At 31.8% G+C, this 22,941-nt stretch overlaps 1 protein-coding gene across 2 annotated transcripts; it reads right to left on the bottom strand.

Moving 5' to 3' along the window:
• Positions 1-753: 753 nt before the first annotated feature.
• On the bottom strand, positions 754-12,679 carry LOC111417115 (protein lines homolog). 2 transcript variants are annotated; one of them, XM_071199457.1, is made up of 4 exons: positions 12,571-12,679; positions 12,343-12,511; positions 11,506-12,272; positions 754-3,660 (listed from the first exon to the last, which is right to left on the bottom strand). In XM_071199457.1, exon 4 carries the CDS (start codon positions 3,602-3,604, stop codon positions 1,466-1,468), a length of 2,139 nt encoding a protein of 712 aa, XP_071055558.1. In that variant the 5' UTR covers positions 3,605-3,660; positions 11,506-12,272; positions 12,343-12,511; positions 12,571-12,679; the 3' UTR covers positions 754-1,465. The 2 variants fall into 2 exon arrangements, with proteins under 2 accessions (XP_071055558.1, XP_022905079.2); XM_023049311.2 differs by having other exon boundaries at positions 11,506-12,264; positions 12,571-12,626.
• Positions 12,680-22,941: the final 10,262 nt, after the last annotated feature.

The raw sequence follows: 22,941 nt of genomic DNA, 5'->3' as shown, positions 1-22,941 counted from the left end.
GAAAAGAAATTTATAACATCAATAAAAAAATTTACGCACAAAAAAAATTGAAGCAACCCATGGTTACAAAGGTTAACCACTTATAACTTACTTGTATGTTTTTTTGTTTATGCAGTTTGTTTTTGTTCAAATAGGTTTTTGTTTTACTTAGCTCCCATTGTTTCTTTCGCTTATTTTCTTGCAACGAAGTGCTCTGATGACTTCAGGACGGCACAATTTTTTTCCCAAACGTAATTTATCTAGCTTCAACTCATTTTCTAAAAGAATTTAAAAAGTTAATGAAAATAACTTTTTTCTGAAATATTGTAAAATACATACTCTGGTAACAACAAAATTTATCAAGTTGATCGTCTATTAACGCGGTCAAAGCGTTACAAGTTATTGGTGACTTTATCTCCATTCACTAAATATGCCAACAAATTCTATTAGTAAATTGGTACTTCAACATCACCGAGGGTTTTCAATCCATCTGCGAACAAACAATTAATTGTCAAAACCATGAAAATTTAAATCTTGACTCAGACTTATCATCTTTTGTTCTTATAGTCTTGTCTCTAGCTAGAACAAAGGACAGATTAGAAAATTTTCCTAAATATTCAGTTATAATTACTTGGACAATCTGCAAATTTAGTAGAAGTAATAAATACAAAGCTTGTATGAAAAAACTCTTATTGTAAGTCCTACTAAATCCGCTATTGAGTGCTTTAAATTTTCTACCTACAAAAAAGGTATTTATATAATAAAACAAGTAAGTATATAAAAATGTATATTATAAAAATAACGTATGTTATTTGATATACATATACACAAATAATATTAAATTTGTACAAAAATGTTATAATTTTTCGACGACTGTACATAAAACGTCTAAATATGACGTACAGGTAACTTGTAAAGATGAAAACATTAATAAAAAATTAATACGAAACGTTAGACGATGGCAGAAAAACAGAATACGGTCATTGGAATTTTCAATAAATATTAATAATTAATTAATTAACTAACCTGAATTGTTATAAATAATATTATCTACGGTCATAAATACTGAAAAAAAGTCTGTCTTACGAATAAATAATAAACTACAAATTACTGTCTGCTATAAATATGATTGTACATAAATACTTGTAAATATAAAATATATATTATTAAAATAATTCTTTTATACAGTAGAAGTCAATCATTTCTACACATCCATTCGGTGGTTTTATGAAGGCAAAATAGCTGTCGATTAAAAAAAACTTATTACTAAAAAAAATCTTTTATTCCTTGTAATTGGAATTGTTTACTTTAAGTAAACTTTTATAATTGCTATGATTTTTATGATAATTATTTTATAATTGCGGCAAAAGTGGCTGAATAATAAAGGCAAGATATTGACTAGATTATTTCTACTATGTGTTTACAAAAAAAATATTTATACAAGGAATAAAAGAAAGATTTAAAAATTTAATTTTTTCATGAACTATCAACTAACTTCGTTACCTTCGTATTTTCTTTTACACGAGTCTAATAACCTAAATACGGGTTCAATATTGTAAGGAAACAAATTACTGTCAACCAAACGTTTAATTTGTTTTCTTAATCTCAATAAAACACCCATAGTATTATCAAGTTCGTTTTCCCTTGGGGAAGAAGAACATTCCGAACAACTCGATAAAAATTTCGGCCAATTACGTTTCACATATTTAAGAAATCTTAATAAATACAACAAAAAACATGTTTCGTTGTTTATTAGGAAATCTAATAAAATGTCACTATCATGACCGACGATATTTAAAAACTTAACGAATGAGTAAACGGGATTTAACATTAAAACTAAATCAGGGAAAACAGCGTTTCTATAAGAGATTCCAATAGTTATATCTAACGTACAAACCATTGCTTCGATCATATAATCATCTTGATCGCTAAATAATTGAACCAAAATTTTAGAAAAAGGTGTTTCGGGATGAAATTCTAAAGCATTTTTTATAAATACATCAACTTTTTTTAAAACGTCCCTTATTGATCGTTCAATCATTTGCATATCTTGATAAAAATCGAAATCTTCCGATCCCACACTTGAATCGGAACTATCAGATCGAGCTTCTTTTATTGTTATTGCAACCGATTTTAATACAAGAAGAACCATTTTTTGTAACAAAGTTTTATCTAAATTGGTTTGATTTAATTGCACACTAGGAATTGTACCTACAAAAGTGTGTACAGTTAAACCATCTCCCCTTCTATAAGGTAAACAATCTAAAAGTCTTATATCTTTAACGTAACGCACAATCATATGAGCTATTTGGCAAGTATCTTCCGGTAAAATATCTTGTAACGCTAATGTGCTGCCGTAACACAAAACTTCATTGAATAACGATAATAATTGTTTCCATATTATCGGAGACAGTGAGTTTGGTAACAGCCCAACAAAAATTTCTAAATGCGTATAAAAAGGTTTTGTATCAATTACACTTAAATTCGCTTTCACCGAAATAATACTTTCCCATAAAGCTAAAAACGTTAAAATACAAGTTTGTGATTCTACGCTATCATCTTGAGCTATCATATGTTGTATTCTACCTATTAAGTCAGGCCAAATTGTTTCTAAACCGCGTATAATTAATCCTTTAATTGCAGATGTATCGTAACTATCTGAATCGCTGTATGTAACAGTTGTACAATTTTGTTCGGCGCTTGTACTTGCACTTTCAGCATTCGGTTCTTCTAAAACATGAATTTCAACGTCTTTCCATTCAACAACACGTTTTATAATTTCTAAAGAGAAATTCATTTTTTCATAATCGATCGTTTCTAATTTGAGGAAATTAAATATCGTTTCTAACCATTCGTTGTTAACGTTCGTTTTCGCGATTATCAAAAAACTACTTAATACTTTCGCGGACATAAAGTTTATGTATTTACTACCAATATCGCAAAGCGACATTATTTGTTCTATTAAATTATATTCGTTACGAATAATCACTTCGCACACATTCACAATTCTCGAACACAAATAACCGCTGTTATTTTGTTTCAAATAAACATCAAATAACAGTTGTAGTTTCGATAAGAATTCTAACGTTTTATGTATTGGCCATTCAACTAAATTAGCCGTTCTCGTGCCATTCCCATCTGTTATTTGATGCCCCTCAAATGGTTTTCTTAATGTCGCCTCCGATATCGCACATAAACACTGTTTTATTAAATAATTTTTAAACGTATCAAACTCATTATCAACGGCTAAATTAACAGCCGTCGCATTCACTAACGGAGTATTTAACGAAGAATTACCATTTTCTTGTTGCTCATCATACATTGATGCAGAAAACATCTCCGGTTGTACGGATGTGCTCATATAAGAATTGGATAAAACGTACATATTGCTGGGATCCCATGTTATTTCGTTAGGTTCGCGAACCTGGGGTTGTTCCTCCGTACTTATAGGTGATTTTGCACCCTGACTGAGGAAGACGTTGTTTTGAAACGGATGTTGGGCCTCAGATATATTTTCTGTTATATTATGCACAAAATCTGGCTCATCCGTTTCTCCTTCACGACGTAATTTCTTCTTTACGGGCTGCTCATTGGCCATCGTAAAGTCGCGCTGTCGCTGAACCATTAGTTCCGGGGGTATTTTTTCTACTGCTTTATGATTTGGATATATTTTCTCGATACCTAAAACAAAATTTAAAAAATTAATATTTTATTAATTTTAGGTGTAATATTTCAAATTGTATGCATGTGTCTCTCACAAATGAGTTATATGGCGTAACAATATGATATACCGTGAATTAATAAGATGAGCTTGAACTTATTATTTAAATTAGTGTGAATGTATAAAAAGTAGTAAAACAATAATTGTTAAATTAAAACCCTTTTATTTATTTATTTGCTCTTATACGTTCTTACTTTTTTGGTATCATCACTCACTTCTTAACTTTATCTTGAGCTACAGAAAGTGTTTCTTCTTTTATACATTTAAAACCTCCAAAAAACCCTAAATATTTTTGGGCATACAAACTGTTAATACACAAATAAACGGTTTTTCCACAATGTATTTATTGTTATCATTATTTCTAGAATATCCCAGGTAATTTGTTTGGTAACATCTTTTACCTGAGTAAATTTTTTATCTATTGTTTGTCTATTTGCGGCCAGATTTGGGTTTATTTAGTTCTAAATATTAAGTATAACTCTTTAATACTCAAAATGTCTTCATATGCGAAATGAAATAATGAACCGAAAGCATCATTTTCGCGAATATAATTGACGATCAATAAATATTCTATTGAATAAGCTGGTCAAAGATGTCATAAATAGAAAAAATACCAAATAATATATTGAGTGATATGAAGAACACACATTTCGACAAAAGCAGAGAGCTGAGGTGAGTGGTAAAAAACTAAATCAAGTGCATGCAGAAACAATTATACAAAAATCTACATTGGCAATTTATAAAGTTACATATTTAAAAAATCAGAATTCAAGTGAAAGCTTCTACTCTACGAATTGGAGATTGGTCCAAAATCACCTCAATTCTTACTTGAAAACAAGTAGATTTCCATTTGCTGTTCATTTTGGAATCTTTTTTAATATGTGAACATACATTTTTATTGCACAAAGCATCGCAGTAATCAACGAATTTCAAAAGTGTATTAACTATATCTTAATAAATAAATGCTGGTTGAAACGACACCAAAAGGTGTTATAACAAAAATAACTTAATGGAAATAATAATAACTCAACTTCATTTTTTTTTTTGCAGTTATGCCATGCCACTCCATTGAAGGCAGAACTATTAACCTCAAAACAGAAGTCAAATACCTAGATCTGCATCAGGCTCCTTGGAAGGATCTGGGGTGTTAAACCACGAATGGCTCACTGGCCTCACTGGCCCTAAAAATCAGACCCATGGTTGCCTATGCCTCACTGATTGGTGGCCAAGAACAAATCATAATACAGTACAACAACAGATTGCACAAATCCAGCGGTTAGCATGTTTTAATATAACGGGTGCAATGAGATCTTGGCCGACGGTTGCTTTTGAAGCCCTACTCGGTTCCACCACTTCATTTATACATACAAAAGGAGGCAGCTATAAGTACCTTATCACTGAAAACATAATCTTCACTCAAGTTGATGCACAGTAACCTCAGAGGACATCTCAAAATCTTCAAGGACCCATGTCTAAACCACTTGATTCAAATTAAAACGGACCTTATACCGACAGTACATAATTTCGACCAGCCGTATAAGGTGATATTTAAGGCCAGTTTTACAACAGTGGTTTAAACTACGTTTAACTTAATCTATGGTTAACTAACAAAAACGTTTTATAACTACCGTTTAACGTGAAACTACGGTTAGAATCGACCAGTAGTCGTTTAGGCGCCAAAACGGTTCACATTTGTTCAATTTGTAACTAGTGAAAAATTGTATTAATATTTTGTATACCTAATAAATTAAAAAAGACGAAGAAGGATATAATCAATTTATGTAAGTAGTTATTTTTTGAAGTAAGTTTAATTTGAAAATATTTTACAAAGCTTCAAATAGGTTGGAAATGTACCTAATTAGATAGTCTAAAACGTTCCAGAAACTCTTGGTCTGACCATTTTTCAACATGATTATTCCGCTCACGAAAAACCTTTGCTTTTCTATGAAAAGCCACCATTTCAACTACTTCTAAGAAATCTTCATGGTCCGTAAGTTCATTAAATATATTATTCATAGTTGAAAAATATTTTTGCAAAATGAAAATCAAACAGTGAATTTTGACAGATACTAAACAATGAAGTTAGTTATATGTACAATATGAAATTGACACTTATTACCAACTGTAGTATAAACCTCCGTTTCTTAAACTTAGTTTAATAATTCGTTGTAAAACATAATTTTTGTAAAACTTAGTTTAAATTTTAACTGCCGATTAGTTAATCGGACGCTTAAACTATGATTGTAAAACCGGCCTTAGAAGCAGGGATGATTGGACGAAGGGTGGGAGTCAACTTAAAACAGGAGCCCATGTCTGGTATACCAATGTTTCAAAGACAGTTGGATTCGGAGTAGGTATGGGCATTAGTGGACCAAATAATCGCATTAAAATGCTCCTCAGCTCGGACATAACCATTTTTCATATGTTTTGAACCTAGAAAAGGGACAAAAAGGTGCATCCATAACCATTTTCACAGACAGTCGGGCCGCCCTAAAGGCAATTGACCTACCAGCAACCTGAGAGAACTCGCTAGAGGTAATGATGTTGCTCTATGGTGAGTTCCAGGTCACAGAGACATTGAAGGCAATAAGAAGGCGGACACGCTGGCCAAAGAGGCAGCAAAAACGCCTTTCATTGGACCCCAACCTGGTTGAGGACTACAAAAAAGCCACTTAAAAAACTGTACGCTGTACGAATATCAAAGTGTTGAAAGTACCGATGATGAAAATCAAGACGAAGAATTAAAAACATAACCTAGTCAATAGTTGGAAGGCCTCAAAAGTAACCTTATGCTGGAAAGAACTTCCAGGTCACAGACAGGCGAAGAGTATGATAACTCCGTGGCAAAACAAAACCAAAGGGGTTTTATGCCTCAGTAAAGTGAATCTAAGGTCGCTCTCAGGCTTCCTGATCGACCATGCGCTCCGAAAATACCATCTCTTTCACAGAGTCAGAAACTACTGAACACATACTGTGTGAATGCATCGCCAGACGCCCCCTAAGACACATAATTTTCGGCACCCCTGATACCTACCTACATAAAGGGATAAGACCTTGGAGCAATATTAAGGTTCATCAAGGATCTACATTTGCCCTAAACTTTTGAAGGGCTTAAGTTACAATAGATCTTATAGGTCCCGGTGACGCTGTTTTGCATCTTCTGAATTCTATAACAACCGTTCATTTTTGCATATGTAAAAAACTGTATTGCTGTAATAACTAATTGTAAGATGTTATTCTTCATAGGTGTTTTAAACGATAATGTTTAACCCTAGAATACTATAGTGGTTTTGATATACGTGAATACTATACTGTAAATTTTACGAAGGAATAGTATTCTAGGGTTAAACAAATACAAATATTCGATATTGCTGCGTTTTTTACATCGTCACCTGAGTATTATTTTAAACTAAGTCCTTTTCAAATACAACGCAGTCAATTGGATTTAAAAGTTAGCAAATGAATGTGTTTCTTTATTATTGCCACTTATAGCAACTATAATTATTATATTATAGCACTTTATGTCACTTACATGTATAATTTATAACATTTTTTGTCAAAGGTGGCATGTATTTGGGCATTGATTTAATATCTGCCTTTTTCTTTATATCCAACAAATGCTTCTTTTGAAATGCATTTTACATTATTAATAAAGTAGTCTATATTAATATTACTATTGGGTCTATTGCGTTGATTTCGGATACATCCAGTTTCACCTAGTCTAACGGTTATCAAAGTACAATTGAGAGAAGTTTTATATCTAATATACAATGATGGCGTTATTTCAATAAATTTAACTTTTGAATAAGGAATATTGGTAGGTAAATTTTACCCATATCATACGAGGAATAACAAAGACGATAGTAAATTCATTCCAAAAACCATGAAATATGATGTGATTTGCAGATTGCAACTATTCTGAATATTCCAAAATAGATTAAAACGTGAAGAAACAAACCTTCGCACAATAAAAAAGCAAAGAAAGGAAATATTTTCCAAGAAAGCGATCGATTAGCGGAAGAATAGGAAGTGGGATGAAAAGGATTGCGCGGGATGTGGTGACAAGATGTTTTGAAATACATATAAACCCGACGAGTGTCGTAGATGCCGACGTTGGTTTCATTGCGGTTGTTCTAAATATGGCGATTTCTGAGATTTATGAGGAAAAAAAACCGTGAACTATTATTTCTTTATTTTGATATTTGCAATAATCACTTGCAATGTTTGAATTATGAAATAAAAAGTTGAATGCACTTCTACTCCGCTGTATCAATTAAATAAAATTCATGAAATGAAATTTTTAATTATCTACATCCAATTTCCGACTCAGTTTCCAGGGTGTCTACTTCGAGGAGTTCATTGTGATTCCTAATCTGTCCCACCTGATGAAGAGCAGTCCTTATCTACCAACGGAACTTGACAATATAGAATTTATTTACAGACGTCGCTAGATCTTTTACCGGTTCAATCGAACATTTACTGGAACTGTTTAGAAGTACAAAAAAAATAATGGTCATTGAGGAGATCCGATATTCTGCACCGATTGTAACGCCTAAACAACCATATAAGGTATTCCCCAACATGTAACAAAGATGCTGACAAATTTTTAGAAAAACATTTACTGCTCTTGCGCAGCAAGGCATCAAATACACTTTATATTGTGAGATTAAAGACCGCCCAGCAACATACCAAAACAAAATTCACATAAGATTTTTTTGCAGAAACCTCCGCAAAATTTTGTATTGGTCTGTTTTGAAGATATCAATCTGTTCAGTGCAAATTGAGAAGAACATCTGTTGCACATAAGAGTGGAATTGTAAATTAATTACGATCATTCATTTCCCGCAAAAACAACACCTTGTTCTCGTTGACAGAAGAGACTAAGTAACAGCAGCACCACTAGTATGCTGCAATTACAAGACCTAAGGTTAACCTCTCTCAACCTAGGGTTGAAAAGACACTGCGAAATGTTACAAAACATGCTTCTGGTTGGAAAAGGCTAAAAATGTACAGAACCCCAAAATAAATACATGACGGTTTTTTTGTACGAGTGTTGTAGTTCTGTCACGTCAGTTGTATATAAATCGCAAACATGAAATTACTACAGCAGTATGCTGCAGAATACTTTAACTATACAAATTTCATACTTTTAAACATTGCCCCAACAAAGATACGTTAACATTTTATTTTTTTTATGAATGTAATACATCTAGATAGGTATCAAAGTCAAAGTTTTAGGTAGGTGTTATACACTTTGTTATACGCTTAATTCAATGTGTATAGATTGAATTAAGCGTTATTTTTAATGTTTAATATGTTTTAATTGAAAAAAATGGGTTTTGTATCATGAAAACAGGGTTCACCAACACTTCGCGAAATAAGTCGACTTGTGTATTTCGTGAGACAAAAAAATGCTACATTGCAGTTGCTAAAAAATTAAAAAGATCTGAAACTATTATTTTTAGGCTTTGTGATAATGTAATGTTCATAAATCAAAAATATTTTTTTTATATCTCTATCGAATTACTTGAAATGGACACTTCTTGCAGCGTCAACGAATTTAAATAGGATAGTCCTACACTTACTTTACCAAACACGCTACTCAGGGCGAATTAAACCATTTAAATCCACATTTCAATTTATTGAAGAAATCGGATATAAGGATAAACATTTTGCTGAGGAGAATGATATCGTATATTCTTATATTGTAACAATAAATCTGTGCTTTCAAATGTATTTTGTTGTACAACTAACAACAAAAAGCATTGAAATGTGTGCTACTGTACAATATAGATGAATTAGCTTTGATCTAGATTGGTAAAGATACTGGTGAAGTCCATATAATGAAAAGAGATTCGGGTGACATTCGTACTGTCCGAAATGTTGACATTCAGGACTAAGTTCTGTAACAATTTAAAATAACCCATAGTTACTGTAACGATGCGTACAAGTCACACATCTGTATGGAGGATATTCAAGGAATACCAGAAGAATCCGTTCCACATTCAAAAAGTGCAATCAATAGAAGTTTTCTGTTAATATTTGTGCTGGGATTATATAGTGGGACCATCATTAATTTGTCTGCAACATACACTACCAGAATTGCTTGAAAATATCCCAGTTAATATTCAAAGAAATATTGTTTTTAGCACGATAGTGCACCAGCCCACTTTGGATTAAATTGCCAAAAGTAAATGGACAATTTTCAAACAGAAGTATCAGATGAAAGAACCGATTTCTTGGGCTGCATGTTCAAGAGATTCCAGTTAATATGGAAGCGTTAGAAGAGTTAATGGTCCGAATTATTCTAATGCTTAATGATATTCATGAACATTAATGATATCCATTGCAAATCATTACAATTTGTGTATTGAAAATGGTGGTCACTTCGAACAATTTTTATAAAATTTGATCCAATATTATTTCTAATAAAATGTTCCTTAAGTTAACTCTTTCCTGTTGTAATTGAAATTGTTATTAAAGATTTCTAGTCTATCTTGACACTGAGATATTTTCTGACACTAGTTCATTAATAAAAAAATTTTTATTACAGTGTTCTTTCCAAAAATTAGGAATAATTATTCTGTGACATCTGTATAACATTTACAAATATACACATAAATGTTTCTTACATTTGTTATATTTTAAATATAATAGTTACTTTTTAAATTACGAAATCATGCTTTATGGAAATAAATCCTAACTTTCTATTTTTTTATTAACCCATCTGCCTTTTGTATATTTATATAAAAGGATGTTAATGCTTTCAAGAGCATATTCAAAATCTAAGAATATTCAATATTGTTAATTCTTCAAATTAATTTTAATAATAATTTAAAAAATAAAGAATAATTCGCTAAATGTATTTAAAGTAAAGGAAAAATTAGTAAGTTTAATGAACAGAATGTGACCAGAATAGTTATGTACTTTGTCAAAAATATAAAGTATTATATTGTAAAATATTATTGTGGAAAATAGCTGATTTGCATGTGATGGTTTTATGCTTTGAATCTGATTTATTTCATATACAATAAACACAACTTTTAAGGCTACCTACTTGTAAAGTCACCATATTTGTGTTAAAAGCACTTTTTTCCATGACTTTCGCTCTATTATCATAACATTTGTTTCTTGTAGTTTTTTTCTTTCCATAGTTAATACACTTTATCATCAATCATCTTTTCAATTAGCGTGGAGGTAAAGCACATCATATAGGTACTTAATCATAACAATGATAAAATGACATGATCTAAGATACAGAATTCTAAGATGTGACTTTCATATACGACATTGAATATAAACTATCCTGGTACCTTTTTTATGGACAATTATGTAAACATTTTAATTTTGAATTGATAGCCCAATAATGAATATAATTTAATAATTTATATGCATTTTCCATTTGATTATGCTCTTCTTCCTTTATGTTATGTAATTTTGTTAGTTACCATGTTGATCATCATCAGTTTTCATTAACATACTGCCTGCATTTGCTCAGTATGTATCGGAACCGTAATTCTGGAGATCTGTATAATCCTACACACACCATTCTCAGCAAAAATAAGTATACATTTGGGTTTAGGATGATCAATGTAAATAAATGATCAGTGTCAGCCAATACTTAAAAAGATAAATAAACAATTTATATTAGGTTAATTACTATTACATGTAAACATAACCTCCAAAAATTTTTTAAATTCTAGTAAAACATCGTTTTACGTTATTTGTGTTATGAAAATACATTATAATGTGATAATATTTCGTTTAAAATGCGTTAAAAGTTGATATAAACAAGAAAAGTTTACCTTCATGTCTTGTTTAGAAAATTCACTGTCAGTGATTAACACTAAAAATATCTCTGTTAGAACCCATTTTAGAACCAAGTCCAAACGTTAAACCACAAAATTGCACCGAATCCAAACCGAACAACCACATATTTAATTAAAGAAAAAAGTTAAACTGTTTATTAGGTATACAAAAGTTGTGTATGTATACGTGAATACAACTCCATTGCGTACAATATGACGCGGGAGTCAATTTAACACCAAAAGAAACACAAAACGGCACAATTTCTTAACGAATAACTTGTTGTGAAACGTTAAACAATCGAATAAGTCGTTTAAAACCGGTTCGATTTTAAAATTATTTACTAAAAACCGTTTAAATAATTTTAAAACGAGGTACGTTTCACAAAAGTTTGCGGACAATTGACTCCTATTAAAGAATGTGCGACGTTGCCACATATACGGCTACCATTCATAAGAGTAGGAGTAGTTTTTTTGATTGTAGTAAGTGAAAGAAGTAGGAGAAGGTGAAGAAAAAATGTTCCTGATGTCACCGTGCATCGATAAAATCGCGTACACGGTTGCTTTCGTACGTTTGAGACTGTTCTTTTTTATTATTATATCCGGACAAGTTGACTCCCTGCGTAACACGGGAGGACTTGTGCTGCGTTGCCTTGTGTTCTCGCCCATGCATCAGCATCTTGGGGTCTCTCTTTTCTCTACTCATCTCACAGAACTCGTCTTTGAGCGGTCTTTTAGCTACCGAGAGTTTTTAACATCCTACAAAACTAACTTGCTGTAATCTTTCTTTCAAAACTTATACAAAATCATAGTAAAAAGATTTTTAAATGTAAAGACCTGATTAATTGCAATTTTCTTTTACATTGGATCAAATTGATTGCTTTTTCTTTAAAAATAGTATGTCCATCTTCATTTTTCCAAATTTATGATCAATTTTCGCTTATATTATTTAAACTCCTCCAATCTCAAATTGTTGAAAATTGAAACATCTTGATATTTGGGCCCACTACAATTTTAAACATTGTAATTCAACTTATCGCTTTATTTATTAAATTAAATACATACCTACAATATTATTTCCCACGTAAAATATTCTTATCTTATTAGTTTTTAAATAAACAAAGTTTTTATACAGTTCAAATTGATTTTGACATAAATTTGACATAATCACATCGACTATTTAAACATCTGGAAAATTCTATTATCCTGTCATATTAAAATATTTTATTAAAATATAATTTAAATGAGAATTCTAATATATTTTTCTATAAATCATAAATGCAATGTTGTTATTTTTTTGTATTTGATCAATAATATTTAATTTGTTCTGAAATTATTATATATATTGTATATAGAAATCTCTGGAGAATTCTGTTACCCCCGCCACTTTAAAACGCAGACAAAATGGAACCCATAAATGAATAAGCATGATTTAGCGGGAAATTTAAAACTCTCTCAATTATTGAGAATTAAAATAAATTTGTAGAAACTTCCTTTTTAATTAACTAAATTTAATGGATATAACGATAATAAATTAAAGTTTGTTTAAAATCTATTAGATTATACAGGTTATCTCCAAAATGCGTGTACAACTGAAGACTACAGATTCCTAGCCGCAAAATAGGTCGATTTAAGTTAAGTTATCTATATCCAAAGTTGCTTCTTAAATCAGTGCCAACTACGATGAGGTTTTGTAATTACAATGGCGTAAACAAAGCTTGCAGATATTTAAAAATACCTTTTTTCTGAGTTAACCACTTACGGAATCAAAATCTTGTAAAAGATAAAAAAGTTTCAGAACTAAATGGGCTATTCAGAAATTATAATAATGTAATTGTCACCTGACCAGTAAAAAAATATGGGGTAATATCCGCTGAATACATGAGTTTTCCATAATTTTTGTGTTTCTAAAATTGCATCGGAAACCGTAAAAGGATGTTAATTGAACCTAGGAACTGACTTCTGAAAAAGATTTAAAATTGATTCCTGATTGAAGTCCTCTAGCGGCGAAACAAAACAACTTTGGATAGAGATAACTTAAATCGACCTATTTTAAGCCAAGGAATCCGTGGTCTTCCATTGTACAGTCATTTCGAAGACAGCTGTATATTAGCACAGTCGAACTTAGAACTAAGAATAAAAAAAATCAAAGTTTGGTTAAACCAAAACTTCCTCTTCTTCTACTTTTGACTAGGGATGCATCTCTGTTTGTTAAGTCTCACGTTTGGACTTTACGCCGCAGACGAGGAGAACCAGCTGTGTGCCCATCTCTTGGGCGGACCTCCTTCTGGTCTTTTCCTTTCGGTCGTCCATACCTGCATATTCTGGCCAATCTCCTCTTATCCATTTCTTCCACATGCTCCTTCTACCTTTTCTTTCTTAATTTTGTCCTTTTTACTACATCCTGTATGTTACATCTTTCTCTGATATAGGTGTTGGTCTGACTATCTCGCAGTGTCACATTCAACATAGATCTCAAGACTATCATCTCCGTCACCCTTATCCTCTGTTTAGTCTTCTTTGTTTCTGTTGTCGTCTTCGGTACCATATGTTAGTATGAATCGTATCATGGCTTTATATATTTTATGATTAATTATTTTTATTTTTCCTTCTACACGCATGTAAGCGTTCCTTACGCAGCCTGCCACTTGTGTCGCTTCTTTAACTTGTGCTTGTGCTTCCTTTCATAGATCTCGGTAACTTGAGTCTTCAACTTGTAGTTTGCAGCGTCTTGCTTTTTTGGATATTACCATACATTTTGTTTACTCCGTTGATATTTTCATATTGTATTGCTTAGCTGCTATGTTCAAGTGATACACTAGTCTTTCCAGGTTATCTTCATTACTTGCAATCAAAACGGCATCGTCGGCATAGCAAACTATGTCTTTTGTATCTGTAGCATTGAAGTATCACTAGTCCCTTCTGCTATATTTAAACAAAATTAGCAAGTAATATTAGTTTTTAGTTCTTTAACAGTAAAACCTGCTATGTATGCTATAATATCAAATTGAATGGTAGTTAAATATATGTTGTCTAAGTTTGCTATGTTATAATGTCCAGTGTTTCAATCTATTTTTGAGTATTAATAAACAATTGAAAAGATTAGTATGATCTAATGCAATTGCATTTCCAGATTCTGTCCGTTTACTGCCGGCATCTAACAAAATCGGTAATTGATTGACCAACTTCAAATTTCATTGAATTTTCTCATTAAATCTTCTTTTACCGATATGTTAGGTTAGGAATATGATATCGAGGCGTGACTATCACTAGCTTGTTTGGGCTTCATTTTGCTGTTTTTTCATGAAAAAAAAGTAATACCAATAGATTTAACTTTTTTAAGAAAATTCACAATTTTTATTGTTGGTATTTGCCTAAAGGAATCTCAGGCTGTTGTAGATCTGAAACTTTCCCAACCTTGAATTCAGGATCTTCCATTTTTCGTGCGTCACTATACACCTTTTGTCGATCTTGCTGGTTCTTATTCTTGGCTACGGAAGTATCTCTGGGATTAAATTTTCTGAATTTGTTATAGTACGTAGATCATGTTGAATCATCCTCAGGGGTTAAACGATAGGGTGGAAGAGCGCTATTCGATGCTCTGCAAACCGTGTAGCTTCTCCCCTTGGTTGGAAGATATCATTATTCTTTGTGAGCAATGAATTTAATCTCGATCGCTCTTCATGATTTAAAGAAGAATTTCCGTCCGTGTCTTTTGATCCATTAAATCTAGACGAGCATTTCGAAAAATTTCCAGAAAATTGTACTGTTTGACTCTGACCAGTATTTTGAACGCTAAGAATCAACTCTTACTCTTAGTTAACGTTTTATCTTCCATTTTCTTCTTAATATTACTCTACTATGCAACCAATAGACTCACGTGAGGTTTTTCCCGTATTTGCCAAGCTAAAATAATTGGTTTCTTTGAAAACAGAATTTCGAACCTCCAAAAAATCGTTATTGTAACCAGTGCGTAGTCAGAAAATTACACCAAAATCTTTTGAAATCCAAGCGTGGTCAACTAATAATATTGTAACCAGTTCAAGTGTCCTTAATCTTCTTCTCTTCACACTACGCCTTAAATTTAGCGTACTGTTGTTCATACCATTCGTGAGACTTCTCTGGAAATAGTGTTTTAATAGAACTCTGAGCAATTTCTCTTATTTCAGAAAGTGTACATGAAACATTTTTTTCAGGTCTATACATTTTGTGTTTTGACAATGGGGTCATACACACTTATTAAATTTAGAGAAAATTTTTATGTCAAACGATATATGCAAGTATATGCATGAACACAAAGTAAAAGAAATATTTTGATCAATTTTATATTTTGCGTAATTTGAAGTGAAAAATAGCAAATATTCAAACGAAATAATTTCGCGGCTTTTTTTTGACGTAGGAACCGCACTGCCTAAAACAAGTTAAATTGTCCGTTAGATAGCGCTTGCGGTGTGACAGTGTCAAAATAAAACCATGGATGTAGTAGAGTGTCTCTATTACATCCATGAACAAAACATAATAAACATAACCTACAAACACTCTATCTCTTTTCAATACAACCTAAATGACGTTCATCTCTTTCTCGCATTTGAGCGGGTAGCAGGGGACGCAAAAGTGAGAATCGTACGTCATCAACGCGGGAATTTTAAAAGCGCAAATGGGTATATAAATTTTCAATAATTTTTTTAACAATGACTTTGTTCGAAAATATTAAAAAAAAAAATAACGGTAACTATATTTTTATATAAACTTTCAGAAAATATAATAAAAAAAAAATCGTGTATGACCCCATTTCTAATTGTCAATTCAAATTTCTATTTTCAAGTGTTACGGTGTTACCAACTGCTACATACCTATTTCCCTACATTGTCAAAATTTATTTTATTTTTATTAAAAAAAAGGATAAAAACGCGAATTACAAAAAATAGCATAAAAAACACTTTTCATAAGACTTAAAGCACTCATTCATTAAAAAACTTGTGAAATGCCCGGTGTCTATCTTTAATTTTCATTTTGCTACCGTATGGAATTAATAGATGGCGTGACATAATTTTTTAATTCAAGATGGCCGTTGCGCCCCATGGTGATCATCTTAGAAACCTGAAAATAATTTCCAGGATTTTCTCTTAGCCAGTTTAGTCATGTCATAAGTAAAGCCGCAAGTCTTTACAAAAATGAGTAGTTTCCGAGATACAATACTTTGCACCTGTACATAATTGAAATGTGAGTACCCTCTATTACCCTAAATACAAACTAAAAGTAACCGAGCAAAGCCAGTAACATTACCGTTACCAACCTAAAACTTCAATAAGCTACTATTAATTGTTAAGAGATGTCGCTTTCGACAATTCGTGAATATATCGTATTACGAAAATAATACACACGCAAAATGCAACCGTGTATCTCCACCCTATTTCGCATTAACATTTCGACGAAATAGTGTTTCGCGTCGTGTTCGGGTACCGGCCCCGCCCCACGTTACAGTGCTGTCCCCGTTGTCTCCAGGAAATCACATTTTCCCCAAAGAAAAAAACCGTATACCGCATCGTCGACCCAGCACCAACAGAACACACTCTACTCGTTCGTACTCGGTGGGGGTGTCTAATAAAATGGCTACGTGAAGTGATGATAGTGAATGTGTAACGTTTTAAATGCTCGAATCGGACCATTTAAACGTCAATAAAAAGGTAATTATTGTTGTTTTCGTATCGTGTTTTCGGTGGTGTCCCGGCGGAAGCGCCGTATGATCCTCTGTATTTTGGGTACAGATTGGTTTATTGATGTTTATATTTAGGTTACCACCGTCATACCGATATCCTACTTAGCATACCATATTCATTATTTTTTTTCTTTTAGTTCCGTATCGTTTATGCAATTATTTTGCGTCTATATGTACCGGAGGTTGAGTTTTCACCTTTTAGGTTATGTCTATCTTATCTGTATTTATGTACAAGATATGTTTTGTTTATTATTATTTCAATTTGCGATGTGTAAGTACTTTTATTTTGTAAAAAGTGGCCCCAAAAGATGTTTATTATATTAAGTTCTGATTAAGGAAATGTCTCACCTTGACATCTGCAAAGGAATGTTTAATTTATTAACTTCCCATTTTTTTTAAACAATAATATTTTAGTAATTTATGATGTTGTCTTTGTTTTTAAAGTTTTATTTGCCATAAAAAGTATATAACATTCCCTTGTATCGATTTATATTTTCACCTGGATGAGTCATTATTTACAATTAACTTTATTTATATGACTTGTTTTTTTCCAGATGTTATCCTAAACAAAATTCTTATCACCTAATAGTACTTTAAATTCATTATGATAGTTAATAATGATGAAACTTACAGTTATAAAGTTGTAAACCAAATCCGCCTACAAATTAATCTTAAAGCTACCAGGTTTATTTTATCTAAATGTTCAATCTAGATTATATTCATTATATTACAAAATTGCTGAAGAAAATAATTTAATCAAAGTTTAAATATTAGACACTTTTCAACATGTATTTCCTAATGATATATTTCAAGAGTTACTTGTGCATTAAATGTTGCAATCATAAACTTTTTCATTAATGTGTAAAAATCGAATTTTAAATGGTTAAGTAATTCGCGTTGTAATTATTCATATTAATATTTAATGGGTAAACATAAAATTAAAAGGTTTTCTAAAGTAAATCTTGGAAACATGTTAAACGGTTGTTAAATTGTTAATTTGCTGTTGAGTTAAAATTAATTAGAATTAGTGACTGTTTTTCTTTCTTTTCCACAAAGTTATCTTTGCTAAAATATTTCTTAATATTCTTGTATTAATTCTTTTATAACGGTCTGGCTTTTATTTAATTACTTTTTAAAATTTATTAACAAACCTATAGTAAGTTATAATAACTATAGAAAGTTTTATAATATTATATTTATAATATTCTAAATAATGGCTGTAGTTTTAAAACGTCTTTCTATCTTCAACCTCCATGTGCCCAAAAACCTAATTGGTTGGAATAATGAAAAGGGGCCCTAATGGGGAAAATTACTTCTATTTTTTGAAACATCACTAATTCATACGTCAATCAATAAATAAATGTAACGAAAGTATGTATGAAGCTGATATTAACAATTAATATGACTTACAAGTATATTAATTATTCTGTATATGAATGTCAGAAGAAAGAAAGAACGAAAAAGGAAAAGAAGAAAAAAGAACAAATACACCCAAAATGTTTACTGTTTAAAACCCAAAAGAAAAAGAGAAAAGTCGATGGCGGATAAAATAAGGCTCATACAATTGGAAAGATAACAAGTAACCACTAAAAAAATTTTAAACTGTTGACAAGAACAGCCATTACGTATCTCCATGAGTTACTCAATGGGTATTTATTATACTTTAAAACGTGAGTAATCTACAAGGTGGCACAAAAGTTGTTACCCAATGTTTTTTGGTTGTAAATTTTTTTTTATGAATGAAAACTTCGTTTCTGCTTTTTAATTATGTTTCTTTAATGTCTTAAATTCTTTTTATTAAGTCGAGAGAATGATATCGGTCAAGTGGCCACCGCCAGAATTGATACGAAATTGAAAAATCACGATTTCTTTATTTTAATCAAAATTCAATTTTTTTGATTTTCTCAAATATCCCTCAATTTAGTTTTCGTACGTATCTTTTATTGTTTAACCTTGGTTTTGATCTTTTCACGTAAATACGAACGCATCATTCAGGGTCACTTATGAGGAAGAAAAAATAAAGTGTTTTGGAAGTCTTTCTGGATGTAGCGTAAACATATCAGTTTACTCACTGGGGGCCACAATAACTACTGAAGATGGAAATGCATTCTTATATCAAACAATAATTACATCTGGTAACACCCATACAAGTGATTACTTAACAAAAATTGCTTATGGAATAATTTCATCTTGTAAAGCGAAATATAATTGTAATGTAACGTCATTTGTAATGGATATGCTGCGAATATGACAAGTATGAGAAGACATAGATCAGAAGCTTAAGCTTTAGTGGTTCTGTTATAACTTATAGATGCTTAGCTCACTTTCTAAATTTGCTATCCAAAGACCTTGAAGTTATTAAACTCAAAGAGCATGTGATCCAAATTGTGAAATATTTTAGAAACAATTACCTGTCTAGATCTAAGTATATGGCTTGATATACTGATGGAAAAGTTTTAAACGAAGTGAGGTGGAACAGTATGGTGGATTGTCTGCAAATAGGAAAAATGGTCAAAAGTATGTGCAGAAAATAAAAAGGAAATTGACCCTGCAATATATACCAAAATATACCAAATAATATACCAATATACCAAAAAGGTGCTTCTCTATATTATGCTGTAGAAGTGTAGAAGAAATTAGGAAGTTCATTTGATGCAAAATTGGAATTATCACTGTCTCCAATACAAGTTTATTAGAAATTTTACATGCAGGCACTTACGCGTTTCCATTTAATTGTATTTATTTTAGATGTAAGCAAAACAAAATATAAATTGATGATGGAAGATAAAGACGAAGCTAACACACTTCGAGATACGTCCGCTAATACTGGATTACTACTATTACTAATAGTTAAGCTAGAGGCGAAAATTTTGCTTTTGCTTTGCAGTGGTGGATTTAACAAAAGAACCTTCCTGATATTGAGAAACTTCTTCCAACTTTCAAACAATTTTTGTGTTGTTTGTTCTTCAGCTTTAATAGAGAGGAGTTTTCACAGAATTTGAACTCTTTGGAACTTTTATATAAAAGATAAAAGTTTTGATTGAAATTATTGATGAATATAAAAAAAATACTTGATTTAAATCGGGCGAAACCTGGATACGGGTCCGATTTATGGTATTTTCCATCACTCTTGACAGAACTTCCGACGATAGGTTCTCGCTTTCTTGACGCATTTTCTCTTTGAGGTCTTCGAGAGTCTGAGGTTTGTTAATATAGACTTGTGACTTCAAAAAAGAAGTCTCGAACGGTTACCGGCCAGTATAAATCGCCGTAAAAATTGATCACCGACAAGAGATAAGGCGACCCGGAAATGCAGTCCTCAGAATATCAGTTGTGGTTCGAGCAGTATGCGCCGTTACTCCATCCTGTTGGAGCCACATGTTCTCTAATCCTAATTTATCCAATTGAGGAAAGAGAAAGTCTGGCTCTGTAGCGCTCCTCGTCCTCTGGGACATCTTCAGCCACACCCGCGATATTCTCAACAGAATGGCTACTCTGGAACCGGCTATACGCTGTTTACTCTACAAATGTCAAAGCAGAATTTATATCTCCGAAATCAGTATATAGGTCTCAAAGCCCATGTCAGCTCAATAAGTTATCTAATATTTGGACGCGACTCAGAGCTGTGTTCCTAATGCCATTTGTACTCATCTATTCATCTTCAAAGACAACAAGGTGTGTTTCACTGTCTCCTTGTCCGTGCCCAAAACAGGAAAAGAAGGTTCAGGACAATTTTTATGTTATGGACATGTTTATTTACCTTATACCTGCAACGAGTCCCGTGATAACGTCTCAATTCAAGGTTGGCTAATCCACCAGACTTTCAATAGATAAGGTGAAAGGTCGTCTTCCCAGTGTATCTGTGGCTTTCCTACAGGTTTCCTGCTCTACAACCGTGTATTGAGTACTTTTGTTGAATGTCTTCCTTCCCAATTCTCACAATATATCCTGCCCACTTCAGGTTTTGTATTCTGATGACTTCCCACAAGGTGACATCTTGGAAAAGCTGATATATCTCGCTGTTGTATCTCATCTGCCACACGCTGTGGTCTTGAACACCTTATATGCAGTACAATGAAGGGAGATTCCACGGTAATATCTATGTAATGTAGAATAGCTTTTGATGGAGCAAAATTACCTGGTTCTTGTAGTCATCGAAAGGAAACACAAACAACTGAATGATGGGGTTGGCGACAAACTGGAAATCATTATTGAGATTCTCGTATTGTTTTGTTAATAAATCATAACAATGGAGTGACTGATTATCATTCAATGATGATTGCTTTCTGCACAAACTTTGAAGGCTCGTACATTATAAATATGAAAACACCTACTTTTAGGATATTATGTGGAAAAAAAATTCCTCATAAATGTTATATATCATACAGAAAGCCGGTCATAGGGGGTACAGTTTTTCACCTGCAATTACTTAGAAAATTGGAAGTTTGATTCTGATCTTAATTGATAATAAACCAGAACATCTTTTTCTCATTCTAAAGACCTCTATTTGTTTGATACTACATAAGGCCGATTTTTTTGCCGAGTCTTCGCCATCCGAAACAGTCCGTCTAGTGTAGATGTTGGGAAGGAAATATACAGCATTTAAGTTCATGGCAAATACTACCGGGTGAAAAGACCCATTTTCACAACAATTTATACTATAGATCTGGATAAATTCAGTGATATTTATAGTTATCTTGCCTCTACTATAAATTGAATCTCCGCAGACTACTTTAGCTCGCGGAGGGTCAGAAGACGCTCGTAAATCTTGTGACTGGCACTAATAGGTAATTTTGTTATTCAAGTTTTGAACAATATCAGAGGGAATTTACATGCTATATCCATTCATTTACAGAAAAATTAGTTGAGTGTTCAGACACGGAATGTTGTTGGCAGTAATTATAATCGTCGACTGATAATAAAGTACAACACCCGCTTATGCAGCTTAACTAAATTACCTTAATTAACGGTACACGTCTCAAATCATGTACGTAGAAAATATAATACTAACGATAGATCAGCTAACGCGTCTATGTCAAAGTTAGAAACCTGTCAAAACTTGAATTGAAGTTTTATGAATCCAATAATGACTTTTAATACAGTTAATGCTTATTTTGTTTATTGTAGATATCACCTTTATTGATGTTAATATGTTGTGTGCAGTTAATATGAATTAATTTAATTATTTGTATTAAATCTTTCATACGCTACTTTTTAAAACATTTTTAAAACTAACCAGAAAGTAGTGTTTCAATTAGTTTTACAACGAGGATTTCCAAGTGCTCTTATCGATTTAATTAACGTGTTTGTGGAAAACAACATGTAATTATATATAAATAAAGAAGAATTTATGAGTATAGTATAGCATAAATGAAAAAAGTCGTTAGTGACGATAATAACGCCATTTTTAAGTTGATTTGTAATACGTATTGTAGACCTTATAAAGATACAATAAGTAAGTTACTCATGAATATTATCCATAAAGATTTATAAATACAGCTTTTACATATTGACGTAAATTAGATAGAATCGTTAATATTTTAAACATTTATTACGTAATAGTTTCTTGGAATTAGGTGTTTAGAATGAAAGAAAAAAAAGGTGTAGCTTTATGACTCATTGCCAATTAAAACCTCATCGATTTTTGTTTCACCAATCATTTTGTTGGAATTACATTAAAATCGAACAATCTTTAGTTAACTTGATCATAAAGAAAG

The sequence above is a fragment of the Onthophagus taurus genome, chromosome 1 (assembly GCF_036711975.1).
Source record: "Onthophagus taurus isolate NC chromosome 1, IU_Otau_3.0, whole genome shotgun sequence".
Taxonomy (NCBI): Eukaryota; Metazoa; Arthropoda; class Insecta; order Coleoptera; family Scarabaeidae; genus Onthophagus; species Onthophagus taurus.
This window is presented reverse-complemented; position numbering and strand designations above follow the sequence as displayed.

Coding starts and splice junctions, on each gene's coding strand:
- LOC111417115 (XM_071199457.1), bottom strand. CDS start 3,604: ATGGTTCAGCGACAGCGCGACTTTACGATGGCCAATGAGCAGCCCGTA.